Raw genomic sequence first — 18,357 nt, forward strand, 5'->3', positions numbered from 1 at the left:
CTCACCAGGCCCCACCCTCCCTGAGAAACTAAAGGCAGTTAATGGTTACCTGCCTGGGGGAGAGACAGAGTCATTTTCTTCAGTGGTATAGCCACTGGTAAGTTGCCCTTGCTTAGTGAATAACCCCCCCCCATCCATGATCACACAAGCAACCTTAACTCGGGGTGAAGGGAGAGCATAGAAAGGGCCACCAGGCTTGGGAGGGGACAAAAGAAAGTAAGGGAGGGTGAATACGATCATAGTCAATTGTGTGTGAGTGAAACTGTCAAATAAAATTATGTTACATTCAACCAAGTGTATTTTCAATAACAACATGATAGAATAATGTAACTAAAGCTATCAGTAAAAGAAAAATATGAATTCATGGGAACCAACTATACAAAGCTCTAACAAGGGTCCTGTAAAAACCTTCGGGATCAGGCTCAGCTACACCTCTGGAGACCCCATAACCTCACTCACTCCTTCCCTTGGATCCCAACCCAGAGTCTCCGGGTCAGCAGACAGGTCAGTCCCAGCTCCACAGCTTCCCATGGCCCTTCCTCCCTGCCACCGAGGCACCCCAGTTCCCAGTTCCACCTCCTCTGTGTCTGGACCGCAGCATATGAAGACTTCCCAGAACAGCTAGGTTATTTTGGTGTGTTTATAATCTTTCTTCTGTACTAGCTGCACAAGAAGAGATTTTTCTGTCTGGGATACTTACTACAATTAACACCCTGAAAATGCCGTAAGACATCTCATTCCTTGGGTGGTAAAGAGGTAGGGACAGAGGAACGGGGGGGGGGGGGGGGGGAGGGTTGCTCACTAGCCAGCAGCTTGCTGAAAGGGGAGCTACAGGATCAATGAGAGGCTCTGTCTCAAACAACCCGGTGGAAAGCAATAGAGGAAGACATCCCAATGTCAACCCCTGGCTTCCACAGATGCCTGCATCATGGCCGTGTGTATGTGTGCGTGCGTGTTCTTTTGGCTGGGGATCAAATCCAGGGTTTTGTGCATGACAAGCAAGTTTCCACACCACTGAGCTACATCCCCAGACTCTAGAACATATTTCTTAGATAACTGAGGAAGCAGACTATTGTTCTATTATTGTTTTATATGACGTGGGACATTTTAAGATTATCTGGAATATCTCTCAAATTCAAGTTTACGGATTTCAATCTGTTCCACTGGAAAGGTCGAGAATTTGCATTCTGTGTAAGGGGCTACCCACTATTGTCTCTTGAGTCTGATATGTTATAGGAAGTAGTTAAGTGTTAATTTTCTTTTTTAAATATTTTTTTTCCTTAAAGGAAGGCTCTCAGCACTCATCCTCTGTCCCTCTCCCTCCTGTGCTTGTGGGCTTTTTGCGTATTGAGACAGCAGAAGAGGAAAGCCTTGTTGCTTCCACAGCTGGCCATAGTTACAGTGCTCCAAAGCCTGAGAAGCCACCTTCTTCCTATCCTTTATCCAGGAGTTCAGTGACCCTTGCTTACTGACCTTAGTCATATAGTCAAAGGCTCTACAGGTAATGGTCCCCAAGCTTAAGGGTGCCATTGTACATCTTCCAACTCTGTGCCTTAGAATGACCCACCTGGTGAGCCCCCTGCACCTGCATGTTCTGCTGTCCGTCAGTGCATTTGTATTGTTAGCCTTAGAAGCATCGGCTCTGTGACTACGAAGTACCTCATTCAGCATCGCCACACAGAGGGCGAAAGCGGCAAAGGGACCCGGAAGCTGGCTCAGTGGGCAAAGCACTTGCTGCACAGGCATAGTGACCTGAGCTCAGATCCCCAGCACTCAGGCAGACTCCGGGTGAGTCCGAGTGTGAATCCTGCTCAACACCACCAGAGAATCTGTTTAAGAGAACTAGCCTCCTGTACTCGGAGCTCTGAACCATGGCTCCAAGTCTGAATCATCATTTCCTATCGGTTGTCCCCATCTGACCCTTGCAGACTAGTGGGTCCCCACTGTGAAACTCCAACAGTCGAGCTTAATCCATCCCTTCAGCCCTCACCTTTCCCGAATCACCCCAGGGATATTTGGGCAGCATTTTGAAACCTAAGGGCGGAAGGTAGAATGAAGACACACCTGGATCAAACTGAGACTGCTATGCAAAAGCCAATTTACACGTTTAGCGCTGGCTCTGACTACAGTGAACTTCAAATAATCTACCTGACATCCAAATGGGAAAATCTCATTTTCTAGGAACCTCCTGGTTTTGAAGAAAGATAGCTATCTGGTTGGTCTCAAGGAAATGACTTCTTCCTGCTCCGTTTCATAGCCTCCTTGAAAGACTTCACAGTGTGGAGTGTTTGCCCAGAGGAGAAGGAAAATCAGCTTCTGTGACTCCATGCCACCTTGGGGACAAGTTTAGCCTGCTTTCACATGCTATTTGTATTGTATCTCTACAAAGCTGTCGAGAACTTTCCCATCAAGGGCAAGGCCTTCTCAAGCTTGGCACAGTGACGTCTGGACCAGAACGCTCATGGTTGTGGCACTGGCCTATTTTCTAGCATCTTCCCGGTGTGACAATTAAAACATCTGCAGATATCACCAACTGTCCCCTACTTCCAAGTCACCAGTCTAGATGTATAGTCTGAAGCTCAGGGTAGCTACACAGGTGGAAGGCATCCATGGGAGACCAGGCCCAGTGGCCATGTCTACCTACATGGATGCTGAAGGCAAGGCTCAGGCTTACCTGAGCATGTTCCAGCTCCTTCTCCAGAGCTCTTCTGGCAGAGGTGGCTTCCTGTTCTTCCTGTCTGGCATGTGCAAGGGCTCCCTCTAGCTGCTGAACTTCATTCTACAATGAATGGGTCAAGATGGGTCAAGAAATGGCAGGGATACACTCTGATGTGTTCTGATGCCTGCTGTGCCCAAGACAAACGATGGCTATGACCGTAATGTGTCTGTCTGTCATGGGGTCAAGACAAGGGACAGCTGACTGTGTCCACCTCTGCAGTCCCTTTTCTAGCCACATGTGACTTATTTTTTTTTTCTTTATTACAAATACCCAAGCTTTATCTCTGGAGATTCAGAAACTCCAGGTAGGGGAGAGATTGGGCAAGGCACTACTGATGGGTGCCCGGTGTGTCCCTCCCGTTCTATCGCTGTAGCTTACCGCCTTTCCTCAACAGCTTCTGAAGCCCTGGTAAAGTGGATAACTGGTTTGCTGAAATTTCCAAAAATACCAGCTATGTGTCAAAGAATGTCTCTAGCAACTCAGCCTAATGGCAGCATGAAGACAGCCTCTGCAGGTGTTTAGCGGTCCCCCACGGAGCCTCAGAAAGATGCGTATGTCTGATTCGGGAGTCACTGTGTACGGTGCAGCCCAGGCCGGTGTTTCCCACCCTGGTATCATTAGCCCTACTCCCAGACTCCAGTTCCCACCACTCCTAGAGATGCTGGCAGGTCACCTTGACACCCTTAATAAATCCTGACAGCCCTTCCCCAGCTCTGGAATCACTATAGCAAAGAGGGCCACGAGCTGCCAAACCCCAGCCCAGGCCCAGGGAGCCTCACCTCACACTTGCGGAGTAGCGCCTTTGCGTGGGCCTCGTCATCTTTCACATCCTCGATCTGCCTCTGCAGCTGGGCCAGTCTGCGCTCCAGCTCTACAATCCTTCCCTGTAGCTTCTCGTTCTCTTCCTTCAGCACTTTCTCACGCAGGTCAGCCTCTGCTTGGCTCTGCTCTGATGAGTTGCTCCTGCTGGCCAGGACCTCCACATTCTAAGAACGAAGAACAAAGGCATGAGTGTTCTCAGGTGGTCCCCATCTCAAGGGAAGCTGGAAGTTCCTGGCTAACCTGGGGTACTTATGTTCAAAGCTAGCCAAGGTAACTTAATGAAACCCTGTCTCAAAATATGTTTTTTAAAAGCTGGAAGTATAGGTTTGTGGCAGTGGACTTGCCTAGCATGTTTGAGGGACTCATTTCTTTCTATCCCTCCCACCCCTCAGACGAGGTTTTCTCTGTGTAACAGTCCTGGCTGTCCTGGATTCGCTTTGTAGACCAGGCTGGCCTTGAACTCACAGAGATCATCCTGCTAAGGTTAAAGGCATGCAGTACCACCACCCGGCTGCAGGATTCATTTTCAACACCCAGCATTAAGAAAATAAAAATTACGCTAAATGTCAGGATAAGAAGACAGTGTGAATGACAGCCTACAGGCCACTTGCCTGCCATCTGCTCTTAAATGAGATATGGGCCACAGTAGAGCTATGTAGTTTGATACCAGGCAATACAAAAAAAAAAAAAAAAAAAAAAAAAAAAAAAAAAGTAAAAAGATAAATCATAAGAGCATAATCATGCCTACTCATTGGAAGATTAATGATTATCTGGGACAGCTTCCATAGAATGCCTGCCAGCCCTTCCCTGTATTCAGCCCCCTTTGAGGTATCCAACTTGAAGGATCCTGGAAACGATTCTCACCCCACCTGGAAGATGGGGAAAATGGGTAGGCTGGGGGCATAGCAGCTGTTAATACGTGAGCATACACGAAGCCCTGGGTTTGATCCTTAGAATCACATACACTGGGTGTGGTGGGCACATCCTCCAGCACTAATGTGGTACTAGCAAGAGAAAATAGAGTTCAAGGTCATCCTCTGCTACAGAATGAATTTGAGGCTAGCCTGGGCTACACATGACCTTGTCACAAACAAAAGCAAACGAGCAAATGAAGACAGCACCCCTTCACAAAATGAACTCAAAATGGGTCATGAACCCAAATTCTAGAACTAAAACCATTAAAGCTTTTAGAAGACACAGGAGTGCATATCTGTGATTTTGGTTTAGGCAAAGGTTCCTCAACTACAAAACCAGAAGCACAGATGATAAAAGGACAGACAGACTTTTGTGTGTGTGAGTATATGCTTGCATGTATGTGTACCGTGTGTGTGAAGTATCCAAGTCATCCAGAAGAGGGTGTTCTATTCCCCCAGGACTGCAGTTACAGGTGGTTGTGAGCCTGTAACTCACTGAGAGAGAGTAGCCCCTGAGAAGTAAGAAACTTTTACAATGCTGGGGATACCATAAGGATGATAAGATGGCCCACAGAACAAGAGGAAATATTTGCAAATCAGATCATATATATATTCTTCACCTTCCTAATAAAAGATAAGCCATCTTTTATCTATTTTTTTTTTTTTTAAGCAGAATCTCTCACATAGTTCTGACTGTCCTGGAACTCATTCTAGACCAGGCTGGCTTCAAACTCACAAAGATCCACAAGATTCTGCCTCCCAAGTGCTGGGATTAAAGGTGTGCACCTCGATACCCAACAAACCACCCATTCTGGACAAGAGCAATGGATAGGAATAAATTTGTCTTCAAAGAAGATACAGGAATGAGCACAGGAAAAGCTGCTTAATACTGCTAGTCACTAGGGAAGGGCAAGCAGAGCCACATTCATACACACCTGGTGCTAGGGAGCATAGAGGAAAACAAAAACCCTCATGCATCCCTGAGAAAATACAAAATTGTGTAGCCATGCAGGAAAGTTGTTAGATCCTCCAAACAATTTTAACCAAGTCTTCCCCATGACCAGCTACTTTGCTCTTTTCTATATGCCTAAGATAAAAATAAAAACTTCCACTCACATTAAAAAAAAATGTATATACACATGTGCAAGGCATCATTCATAGTGTCCCCAAAGTGGAAACAACTTCTATTCCCATCAATGAATGAGCAGATAAGTAAGATGTGGCATGTGCACACAGTGAACTAATATCTACTCATTAAAAGAAACGAAATGCTGATATACGCTACAACAGAAAACATGATGCCAAGTGAAAAACACATGTCATAAAAGATCCTATAGATGCTGAAGGAAAGGTCTAGAACAGTAAATCTAAAGATACGGAAAAATAGCTTAATGGTTGGCCAGGGCTAGAGGAAGGGCCGGGGAAGAGGTGGGGAGGGTCGCATGCATTTTCATTTGAGACTCAATGAAAACATTCTAGCATCAACTATAGTAATGGCGACACAATCCTGTATATGCACTATAAATCACAGAGTTGATTATTATGTGAATTATAGAGTAATGTAGCCATCTTTCTTTTCTTTTTCTTTTAGATTGACTGACACAAGACCTAGAGGGCAGAGTAGGGATGATGGACAAAGTTTTTTACCCTTAAGCATGGGTCTAGTTGTCTGACAGATTTATTTGTATTTAATGAGTGTTTGTCTGCATGTATGTCTGTGTACCACATGCATGCTGTGTCTGAAGAGGCCAGAAGAGGACACTTGATCCCCTGGAGTTACAGGTGGCTATGAACTGCCATGTGCTGGGAACCAACCTGGGTCCTCTCCAACAGCACCAAGTGCTCTCAACCTCTGAGCCGTCTCTCCAGCCAGGGCACAGGGTTTGCAGAAGTGAGAGGAGAGAGAGGCCTGGTGGCTGTCCAAACCTTTCCATGAAGGAAAGAACAATTGCTTATGTGGCCAACAGATTCTAACTCCCGTAGAAGTCTCGGGAAAAGGAAGGATGTTGGAAACCAGGTCTGATTCAACGCTGGTTTGAACTAACTCACACCCTGGCCTGCTAGAGAAGGACACTTGGTCTGTAAGTTCACAGCTGCCAGGGTCACCCCAGCCTGAGCCTCCACAGTGGCACAGGCTGTGTTTGGCTCTAGGGAACATGGGTATATCCTGACACTTGGTGCTGGTTTGATTATTTGCAAAGTGCTAATTTGCCTTTCTCTGTGTTCACAGTGTGGTAAACCGCATTGTGTTTACAAATAGTTTAACATTTAACATAAGCCTTTGCTGGCAAATCTCTCCAGAAACCATGTCTGTCCCCTGTTCCCCCCACCTCCCCTAGCTCACTATTTTATAAAAAGACCGGAAAACAAACTTCCCCTTTTCCTGGAACCATACCTAATTCAACAACAGCCCTGGCATCTAAAAACAAACAAAGCCCATACCCTTTTGTTTAAGGCAAGGGCCACATGAAAGTTCTTCTATGCAAGATCCAAGCAAAGAAAGTTGGTGTAGAAAAGCTCTTCCAGGGCCCCCCCCCAACTCCCAAATTCCCTGATTCCCACATCATCTTCTCCAGATTCTTAGTGCTGTCTGGGTCTGGTTCATGTGGCAGAGATGTCAGAGCTGACCCAGAAGGTCACAGGACAGACACAGAAGCCATATTTAATAGTACCAGGGCTATTTCTGTGACTCTGATCTTCCCAGATGTCACAGCAAGATTAGAGAGACCATACCACCAGACCAAAGACACACTTCTGATTCACAGAGCTGTGTTTGCCATTTAGCATTTTAACTTTCTCCACTCACCCAGGCAGCCACACGTAACAAAAGTCAACTCAATTCCCTGTCACTCCAGCAACTTGAAATCCCTATACTGCATCATGGCCACAGAGCAAATGTACCATTTAATACTATCGTTTTCCAAGCCTGAACCATGACTAAAAGCTGCATTCAGATAGTTTCTCCATCATCAGGCAGCCAAGCTAAAAAGTTTTGGTAACAGTGTTTGGGCAAAGTCAGAAAACATGGCTCGGGTGAAACACTGGCTGGAGGACCTAGAAGGCAACGAGGTAGTAGCTATTAAGCTCCAGAGGACATTCCCTTTTCACAGTAACTTGTGAGTACCACAGCCTAAACACGTGCAAAATGGTACATACCTTTAATCCCAGTACTTGGAAAACAAGGGGATCTCTCTCTGAGTTCAAGACCAGCCTGGCCTACACAGTGAGTTCCAGGCCAGCCATGGTTACAAAGTGAAGAGTATGTAAGACAAAAACAAAACGAAATGAGGTGCTGTACCATAAAAGCCTGCGATCTACTGGATGACATTCAGTATTGTGTCTGTTCAATGGTGCTATGCAGTAGGGAATGAGGGAATGAGAGTGAACAACAGACAAGGGCAGGACAACCCATCGAGCCTTTCTGTGCATAAGACAGGTGGTAACCTGCGGACCTGGCTTCACTATGGACTGGCGGTTCTGACTGACCGAGGAAGTGGAGTGGCTGTGGGAAAGTGAAGGTAGGTTTCTCCATTGCAAACTCTCTTATAATGTCTTCATTCTGAACCACAGAAACTCAGCATGGGTCCACAATTAGAAAATAAATGTGCACTTTCTTTTAAAAGTTCAACCTGGCACCTGGAGGACAATCAGGCAAGTTCTCACCTCCTCCATCCTGTGGAAACCCTTCCCCAGCCTGTTCACAGGCCCTTCTGCACAGTGAGAGATAGCAGAGCCCAGCCACAGCTGCACAAACACAGCACAGACTGAACTCTCACGCTGGTTTACACAGTGAAGCGATTCCTTCTCACCATCAATAGTTAGGAGGGTGAACAGGCTCCAGCGCCCGGGGCCCACACTTTGCAATTGCATGAGTGTTTCTCCAGCATTTAAACAAACCAACAAGGAGGTGGAGAAGCCCATTGTGAGGTGAAGAGAGAAAGCCCCAGGGGCTGTGGACAGCAGCCCTCAAGGCTCAGGTTTCTGCCTTTCCCTTTGTGACATTTTAAATCTATGCCATGGCATTTTAGGGTGGGAGATGGGTGGGGTGCAGGTGCACATGTGTGCATCTGGAAGCCAGAGATCATCCTCAGGCACTTTTTTTTTTTTTTTAAACAAGGTCTTATATTATCCTGGAACTCACCAAGTAGGATAGAGAAGCCAGCCAGCCAATCCCAGAGATCTGCCTGTCTCCATCTCTGAAGCACTAGGATTATAAGTACCTGATACCACACCCAGGTTTTTCCACAGATTCTGGAGATCAAACTCACATCCAAGTGCTTGCTTGCCAGACGAATATTCTCCCCAGCCCACCACGTATCTGCTTATATGTACGTTTGGCATCCAAGGAACATTCAACTCTAACCTTATGATCTTTGCCAAGCACCCAAGCCATGTTTCCCAGCCACAGATCAAACCTATACCTCCTCTTACATTTACTTATTTTTTATTGTGTGTTAGTGTTGTGCACGTATATGGAGGTCAGAAAGTATCTTGCAAGAATCAGTGTTCTCGGTTCCAGGGATTGAATGCAGAATCTCAGTCTTGGTGGAAAAGGCCCTTACCTACTAAAACATCTTGGCAGCCCCTCAAACCTACACTTTAAAGAAAAAAAAAAAAGACTATTTTCTTTGTGTGTGTTCGTGCACACATGCCAGTACACACACTCATGTTAGTGCAGACAGATCCCTTAGACCAGTGGGTCTCAGCCTGTGAATCACAACCCTTTTGGGGGTTGCATATCACATTATCTGGTATATCAGATATTTATATTATGATTCATAACAGTAGCAAAATCACAGTTATGAAGCAGCAAAGAAAATCCTTTGATGATTGGGACTCCAAAATGTGAGGAACCATGTTAAAGGGCCGCTGCATTAGGAAGGTTGAGAAACCCTGCCGTAGAGCTGCAACTCAGAAGCACTTGTGAATGATCCAGTGTCGGTGCTAGGAGCAGAATTCTGGTCCTCTGGGAGAGCAGCAAGCATTTCTCCAGCTCCTAAACCTACACTTCTTGGAAGAAATAATGGAGATCTTCCCCTGGCTGTTCCAAAGCAGCTATGTACGGTGCAGAGATGAGCCTGTAGTGTTTCAAGGGCAAGCCAGGTTTGCTGGCTGGCTCATTAAAAATTTTGACCCATTATCCAATATGTTGGTCTGGTAAACTGATGGTGACTAAGGGGCAAACAACATATTTTAAAGTGCTGAACTGTTGAATGTACACTACTTTTAAAATCCTTCACTTTCAACCATGTGCTCTAGTTACTAATTTAAAAGGTGGTGGCAGGGGTGAGGGGAGGAGAGTTGGGGGGAGGTGTACAAACACCATGACGCAGAACGCACCCCCCATCTCTGTCAAATGCCACACTTGCCCGAGTTAATCTGCACTTAAGACTTTCTCACTGCCCTGAAACAGGTGGACCTGTGCATTTACGATGAGCATAAAACTCCAGCACAGCAAACCAGAGCCTATGTCTCGAGTGTTCCGCTTAATTGAGGAGCTGACCGCCCCTTCCTTCCAGAGTTCAGCTCTGACACCTTGGCCAGCCTCATGGTCAAGCTTCAGACAGGGCCAGGGCTTGTCCTAGTGCAGAACCAACACACAGACAGACCTTTCAGGCTTTACTAATTAACAAGGCTTCTGCCACAGGCAGCTTTTGTTTCCTTTCTGTCTCCCTTTTCTGCTGAATGAGGGCAAACAGCTGAGGCGTGGAGGCCAGGGGGTCAGGGGGCCAGGGGATAGAATGCTGGCTGGTCAGTTCCGTGTCACTGGCCACACCACACTCCAGTGTGTGGAGGCTGAAGAGCTGAGCTGAGAGGTGTCCAGCCCTCGACCCCCACCCCCATCTCACCTGCTGGAAGGTGCTGGTCTCTTTGCAACACAGCTGCGTGGTTGCTCTCCTTAGCCTAACGGCAACCTGGACTGATAACGAATCCCTTGCTTGCTCTAAGATGTAAGAAGTCAGAGCCCTTATGCTATCTTCAGGGTCCCACCACAAAGTGACAGTGGGCTATTCAGGTACATAAAAAGCTTATTTTGCCCTAAGGCTCTCTCGTCCCCTCTTCCTCGTTCTCTGTGGATTTCATTGTCATGAGTCTCTAGCTTGTGGGGGTTTGAGTTCTCTTGAGCAGAGGACTCACCCAACATATGCTCATTTTGTCTCAAGGTCTAGGGCAGGGCCTGAGATGCTATCTCTAACAAGCCCTGGGTCAGACTGCTGACACCCCATCTCATGGGCCTCTCCTGCCTGTGGGTCCCACTTTGGCTTGAGATCTGGTCAAGCCCTTTTATGCTTCCAAAGTCCCAGGTGTTTCAAAACAGTGGATTCCAAAGCCAAGAACCGAGGCTCATCTTAAGTTTCCTTTTGTTAGATGCATCTTCTAGTCCAGGCTCTGCTAGGCTTTTTATGATGACTCTGGGTAATTCTTGAGCTGACATCTGCCTTCAGTTTCCTCTGCACCATACAAGGCCAATCTAGCTAGCTAGTTTCTCAGTTGAAGGGCCTAGGACAAACGTGAGGAAACGAGGCAGTATCAGGCAGGCAATCGTGAAGCTGAACTGGATCTGCTGAGGCTTTCACTCCCGTCACATCATGTGTTATTTCCCCTGCTGCCAGGTCTCAGTCTTTCCACAGCGCCCAGAGCAGAAGGCAGCAGGAGACTTGTTGCCACTAAAGTCCAATAAAGTCACCAGTTCATCCCCTCCTGCCCATTACTAACTCACCACGACTCAGGCTTCCAGAAAACTATTTCCACTCTGTGTGTTTGTTGCTGAAGTGGTCATTTTCATGCATACAGAACCACCTAAAAGATACCTCCTGCCCCCTCTTCATCCTACTTACTGTAACTTACGTGGTTTTCTGTTTCCTCCCCCCCCCATAGTAACTCTGTGATTATTATGTAGCTTAAAAATATGAGTGGTCTCCTGGGGTTGGCAAGATGGCTCAGTGGGTAGAAGCGTCAACGACCTGAGTTCAATCCCAGAACGTATGTAAAAGAAGGGGAGAACAAGCTCCACAAGGTTGTCCTCTGACCTCCATGCACACACCATGACACAGACACGCTCCACACACACATCATAAACACACATATATACACATATATGAATATGTCTCCCAACACAGAGTGTCCTTGACACAGGCTGTCATTTAAACCACATAATAAATATATCCAGATACTCAAGATAACAACTCCCATAAAAACTCTCTCAACCAAACAGGGAAAACACCGATTTTCCCCAAAGGCCATGTGCTCAGGAGTTCATGCCCAGGCATATGATTCCATTCATGTGCAAGTTCCAGATGAGAAAAACCCATAGAGACATAAGGTAGACTGGTGGCTGACAGAGGCTAGGGCGTGGATGGACAGTGAGAGATATGTCTGCATTAAGCTGGTGGTATGGTGCTGTGTGCTCCCATGTGAAGTGTGACATTGTGTGTTCTCACAGTCAGGTGTGATGTTGTGTGCTCTCATGTGAAGTGTGATGTGAAGTTGTGTGCTCTCATGTGAAGTGTGGCATTGTATGTTCTCACTGTGAAGTGTGACGTTGTTTGCTCTCATGTGAAGTGTGACATTATGTGCTCACACTGTGAACACATAAAAACCCTGAACAATACATTTTCAATGAGTTAAAATGGTGGATCTGTGTTATGTGAAGGGTGTCTCAAGGAAAGCAAGGGAAGGGACCACACCATTTTCTTGTGTGGCCTCTGGAGGATCTAACTCAGGCCCCCACACTTGCAAACAAAGTGCTTTATTAGCTGAGCTCTCTCTTCTCCCATATTTAGTTTTTTAACATCATTTCTTTAAAAAAGAAACACTTGCTGAGTGTTCTCCAGTTTCTCTGGGTTCTCTCAGTTTCCTGAAAATAAAAAGAACCTCATGTCATATTTCTAAGACACCTCCCTAAGCTAACCTTACAAAGTATCTGTTTACAGAATCCAACATTTCCTGCTGTTAACTTCAAGGAGCTGCCTGCAAAAGAGACTCCACCCCACAACACCATGCTCCTGAGTTTACATCACCAGGAAAAAGTTAAGGGCAGCAATAGGAAAATAAAATAGGGGTTAAACTCCTTGTTGAGTGAGATTAGCTTGGTCACTGACCAACCACGGGACCTTATAGATGGTTACAAAGCAGCTTGCTGTCAGAGCCCAGGCTGGACAAGTTGAACAGGATTTTTGAAGAGGGCAAACAAGCACACTGTCCCCATACTGATGTGGATAACCCTCCAAAATAAACTGAAGGTTCAGCCTGGAACCACACAGGTCTCTACAGCCACCATTTGACATGCCTCGCTCCCCTAGGTTACCTTTTTACTTGGGAAAGTGCAGTTTCTACCTTCCTAGCCTGCTGCTACCAAATGTCCACAAATGCTGAGGGCCAACTCAAAGTGGTAGAAATCTTGAAACTTTTAACATTTTACATGAAGAGCTGGGATTGCAGTTCAGTTGGTAGAGCTTGCCTAACACGCACAAACTCTGGGTTCCATCCCCAGCACTTTATAAACTGGTGTAGTGCTACATACCATTAATCCCATCACTCAGGAGGTTGGAGGCAAGATGGTCCGACGTTTAAGGTCAGCTTGGGCTATATGGGAGCATTCCCCCACCCCTAAACAAACAAACAAATACAAAACCAACACTAAAGTGTTCATACTAGGCACTCTCAACCCAATGGCCCACTTCTGTATGAGGACTTCTTAGCATCCTCAAATTAGGACAAATGACCACTCAGAGAATTACCCAATTGTCTTTTTACCTCCAAAGCTACAACTGAGGAAAGGAATTGAAAGAAGTCATCTTGGGAATCAAGAGGCTAGACCAAGGCTGTTAGCAAGCTTGAAGACTGAGTACTGCAATGGAGTTAACACACATAACAAAAGTGACCTTTACTTATTTCCTCCTTTAATTTAAAGCGGACATCCCTCGGAGAACAGAGAAAGCAGGCAGTATGGAGCCTAAAGAGATTCTCTGAACCTCTTGCATGCCAGCATGCAGAGAGCAACAGTCAGCTCCTGTTGACCAGCCTGGAAACCAAGGCCAGCTATAGGAATGTCCTGGCCCAGGTAAGGCCACCAGCTTGCGCTGAGGTTTTTGTCCACATGTCAGTGCCTCAGAGTCACAGTTTGGTTTCCTTAAAAACACAGGTGGCATTCTACTCCCTGTGCAAATCAAGAGAAATGAAATGTAAGAGTGCCAAATGTCAAATCATTCGTCGCTGTGTAAACAGTGCAGTGTCCAGGAAGGAATTACTGCGCACACCCAGTGCTATGGAGTGTGATTCAGAGTCTTCCTGTTAGGCAGCCCTTGAAGTCCACAGTGGCTTCTGGCCCTTGGGTCAACTGTTCTCACCCAGGCTATAGACAGGATTCTCATCCTGTCCCTTTGTTTCTCAACGCCACCTCCCTACGCAGGAGAGCTTGGAAAGGCAGACAATGGAGTGACAGAGTCCAATCAGAGCATCCAGGGTCACTCCAGTGTGGCTCTGCAAGACCTTTCTAGGGCAGACCCCCCCCTAGGGCCACTCTCCAGAAAGAAGCCACCTTGAATGCTGCTCAAAGAGACCCCATGAATGTGCTGTCCCAACTATTTCCTGTTCTTTCCACTCCTCCAGGTATATATAAATCCCTGTTTCCTGTCCTCTTGAAGTCAGGGGTGACCATGGAATTAGCTTTGACCCAGAATATAAAAGTGAGCCTGAGGAGACAACTCAGTCAGTAAAGTTCTTACTGTCCAAATATAAGGACCTGAGTTTGATCCCCCAAACCCAGTTAAAATAAAGGAAACCAGGGCCGAAGAGATGGCTCAGTGGTTAAGGACCTGAGTTCTGTCACCAGCACTTACATCAGGTGGCTCACAACCTCTGTAACTCCTGCTCCAGGGGATCTTTGGGCCTCTGAGAGCACCTGCATTCACACACACACACACACACACACACACACACTCCATACACATACACATACACATTCACACACACACATTCACATACACACACACATACACATTCACACTACACACATTCACATACACACTCATATATACACTCATACACACACAAACTACACACTCACAAATTCACATACAGAGGACACACACATACACACTCACAAATATACACTACACATACACACAAAGAACACACACACACACTTCATACACACACAGAGGACACACACACACATGCACATACACAAATAAATAAACTGACGGTTTAAGAGCTAATAGGTGTTAAGGAAGGATGACAAATGGACAAGAGGACACACGGAACACTAAAAGGGGACTGGTGGGGAGGTTATCCGGGGCTAGGGGTACCAGGGCACTGAGGGAAAGGTGAGCCACTAGAACACACTTTGTGTGTGTTTATATACTAATATATACTAATTAGTATATAATAAATACTAATGTGTGTGTGAATTTAAAAAATAAAGCCTTAAAAATAAATAAAAAATGTTAAAGCTGGGTGTGATGTGAGTGCTATCCCTGATCCCAGAACTAGGAAAGTAAAGACAGGAGGATGTCTGGGACTCACTGCCAAAGCAGCCCAGCCCATCAGCTCCGGGCCATGGAGTTTCAAATGAAAAAGAGAACAGCACCTATGGGATCCAAGTTTAGCCTCCGGCCTCCATCTGACTGCATTCACACACATGCCTACACATGTATGCATACATACACATACATCCAAAAGCAACCCACACACACATACATGCACAGACATACACACATACACACAACCCCCCACGCACATACATGCATACATGCACACAGTCCCATTCACATATGTACACATCCCACACACATTTCTCACACATGTCTGTGCTCTCTGCTGTAGTGGACGGGAGTGTTGCACTAATGGGTTCTTGGAGTCTATCCCCGGGTATGATGCCACTTCTCATTTGTTTGTGTGTAGGTATGTGTATTGGAGGTAACTATGGTATGTGTGAGTGTGTGAGTGTGTGTGTGTGTGAGTGTGTGTGTGTGTTTGTGTGTGTGCAGTCCATATAAAAGTGCTCTAATGAGCAAGAGAGCTCCTCCCCCACCCACCTTGACACACACTGGAAATGTGGCAAGAACAAGAACTGTTTCTCAGTTAAACTACTGAGACATGGGGCCATTTATTCCAGCAGGGTAACCTAGTTTATTGAGCCATGCAAAGACCTTCTGTTCCCAGGCTCAGCCTGCCTGTCCCAAGTTGACAGAGAATAGAACTCAAGTCTATTACAAGCTTCACCACCCAAGATCTGGAAGGACATAACAAGGAGAGAGCATGGGCTTCTGGAGTCGCTCTTGGGTTCAAAGCCTCTGTCACTTAGCAGAGCCACATGACTCAGAGCTAGGCAGTTGTTCTTCACTGAGACACCATAGCCACTCTGAGGAGGTAGTGACATCACCTGCCAGCAGAGTCCTGTGAGGATGAGCTGCCGGGTGCTTTAACGATGAGCAATGCAGCACACGCCGCATGAGCAGCAGTGGTTACAGCTGCCCCCGTCACTGCAGGCAACCTGCTTTGGTCATGTGCCAGCTTCAGGGAACCAGGCTGATTTCTCACTCTGGGTAACAGGAAGGAAGAGGCCATGGGGGTACCCAGCGGCCAGGCCGAGGGGGCTACTTAGTAAGCACACATCCCACTGTTCTGTTTGGGGCCCTTTGTCCAGTCTGTCCTAGCCAGCCCTAGGACACCAAGGGCTAATGAAGCATGGAGGGAACTAGACTGTGATGACCACTCTGCCTTCGGTTCATCTGAGGGGGGTCCTCTGTGATAGATAGCTCATGCCACATCACTCTACCTCAGGGCAGCAGAACATCAGCATAACACCTCACTGCAGAGACCCTCATAGTAGCCCAGAAGGTAGGCTGTTGCTTAAGGAGACCTCATAGATATCACATTCAGGGGACCCAGCCCATCCCTGAGACCAATTGGTCACAGCAATAGAAATCCTAACTCAGACAATGGCAGGTACCAAAGTTTCTATCCCTGCAGGTAACTTAAGCCAGAGCTGCAGAGCTGTGCATTCATCTCAGAGTCAGAGAATGACAGTTATCTGAGCTGCCTGATTCCTCAAGTTCAAGCCCTAATTGGAATTTCTAATATGCGCCCTACATCCTGCCATATCTCTGACAGATGAACAGCTTCTTGGCCTCTGCTTCCAGGATCTGGACATACAGACAGCCTTTGAAAATAAACCTTCCTGTTTCAGTCCTTCTCTGCCATAGAAATGTCTCCATGCTGTGCCAACATCTGTATCCTTACTGTGCCACTGGGAACCAGGAAGGATGGTTCAAACATTAGAAGCCCACCCATACAACCCCTCAGGCCATTCTATCACTCCATATTTATGCTAAACTTTCCAAGTTGCCTTTTCCTTCACTAAGGTGCAGTACTAAGCTAAGTACTTCTCAAAGTATAGGGTTTGAGCATGCTATCCCTATAAAACTCAGGAGACTGAGGCTGGGCAGTGGTGGCGCATACCTTTAATCCCAGCACTTGGGAGGCAGAGTCAGGCAGATCTCTGTGAGTTTGAGACCAGCCTGGTCTATAAGAGCTAGTTCTAGGTTAGGCTCCAAAGCTACACAAGGAAACCCTTTCTCAAAACAAGCAAACAAACAAACAAAAAAACTTATGAGGCTGGGGCAGGAGAAACACAAGTTCAAGGTCTGGTTGAGCTACACAGTGACTTCACGACCAGCAAGAAACCTTAGGGAGACTCTGCCAAAAGAGACAAACAAAATACAACCCAACAACCATTCACCCCCAAATCCAAACAATTGAAAGAGCCTGGCTTGTTATCCTGACTGCCAACTAACTCTCATGAGACAATGTTTCCATCAATAGAACAGTTCAGTCCCTCAAAGGCATAAGTGAGACCAAAATCAAATTTGGTGCTTAAACTGAAGTCTAAACTATCTCTAGACATGCAGATTTCCATGAGCAATCCTGCGAAGTCGTGGGGACAATCAGGACATCACTATGGTATCTCACCACTTACCGAATCCCCTTTGACTACCAGGCCATTCTTCCCTCCTTCCTACCCCTTCAACACCCCTTTGGCCCTCACACACTTTCATAAAGCCCCTGGAAGTCCCAACACAGCCCCCTTTGCAGTTAAGTTGAACTTGACTTCCAGGGACAAATAAGATGCCATCCTGTGCACCTGAAATCCTGCTACACATTTTCCCTCCTTATACAACCTTCATCAACCATCCTACCCTGTGCCGGGGAGTCTGGATGAAGGTCCTAGCTTCCCACGTGCCCAAAATGAGCTACTGATTGCACTACCCAAGGACAAAGCTTTGAGCCAGACAAGATGCTTAGGCCATTGCCTGTAGCTCCAAATGTGCCACAAAGAGAGGTATTTTGTGAACTATTTACTATTAGTCTCCTCCCCCCCTTATGTGTGGGTGTATATATGTGGTATATACATGTATGTGCATATGTGGGGGAGGTACACACACTCATGTGAATGTATGAGGAAGCCAGGGGAGGCAATCAGATGTCTCCCTCTATTATTCTTTGCCTCTTTCCCTTGAGACAGGATTTCTCACTGAACCTGAAACCCTGTGTTCTGGCAAGGCTGGTCAGCCAGAGCTCCTGGGATCTACCTGTCTCTACCTCCAACACTTGAGTTATGTGCATGCATGGCCATGTAAACTCTGGGGGGGGGGTATAACTCAGGTCTTCACACTGGTACAGTAAGTCTTTACTTTTGAGAAAGAAAATGTAGGCTCTGAGAAATTAAATCCCTTAACTTAGTCAGTTGCCAAACCGACTAGCAAAGGTACAAAATGCAACTCCAGGCAGCCTGACAGAGAGTCAACAAAATGGAAACTAGAGTGTGAGCCCAGGGCAAGGTTAGGATTTGACCACATCCAGGCTTGTAAAGTGCCTGGCACACTGATCACTCATGGT

At 46.5% G+C, this 18,357-nt stretch overlaps 1 protein-coding gene across 4 annotated transcripts in view; it reads right to left on the reverse strand.

Moving 5' to 3' along the window:
• Window positions 1-18,357, reverse strand: part of Cgnl1 (cingulin like 1) — a 141,282-nt gene that overhangs the window by 25,931 nt on the left and 96,994 nt on the right. For all 4 annotated transcript variants that reach the window (XM_051197897.1, XM_051197898.1, XM_051197899.1 and 1 more), the window contains exons 9-10: window positions 3,499-3,705; window positions 2,675-2,779 (exon numbers count right to left, since the gene is read on the reverse strand). In XM_051197897.1, the coding sequence (XP_051053854.1) occupies window positions 2,675-2,779; window positions 3,499-3,705 (312 nt within the window). The remainder of the gene's footprint in view (window positions 1-2,674; window positions 2,780-3,498; window positions 3,706-18,357) is intronic.

The sequence above is a fragment of the Phodopus roborovskii genome, unplaced genomic scaffold (genome assembly GCF_943737965.1).
Source record: "Phodopus roborovskii unplaced genomic scaffold, PHOROB, whole genome shotgun sequence".
NCBI lineage: Eukaryota > Metazoa > Chordata > Mammalia > Rodentia > Cricetidae > Phodopus > Phodopus roborovskii.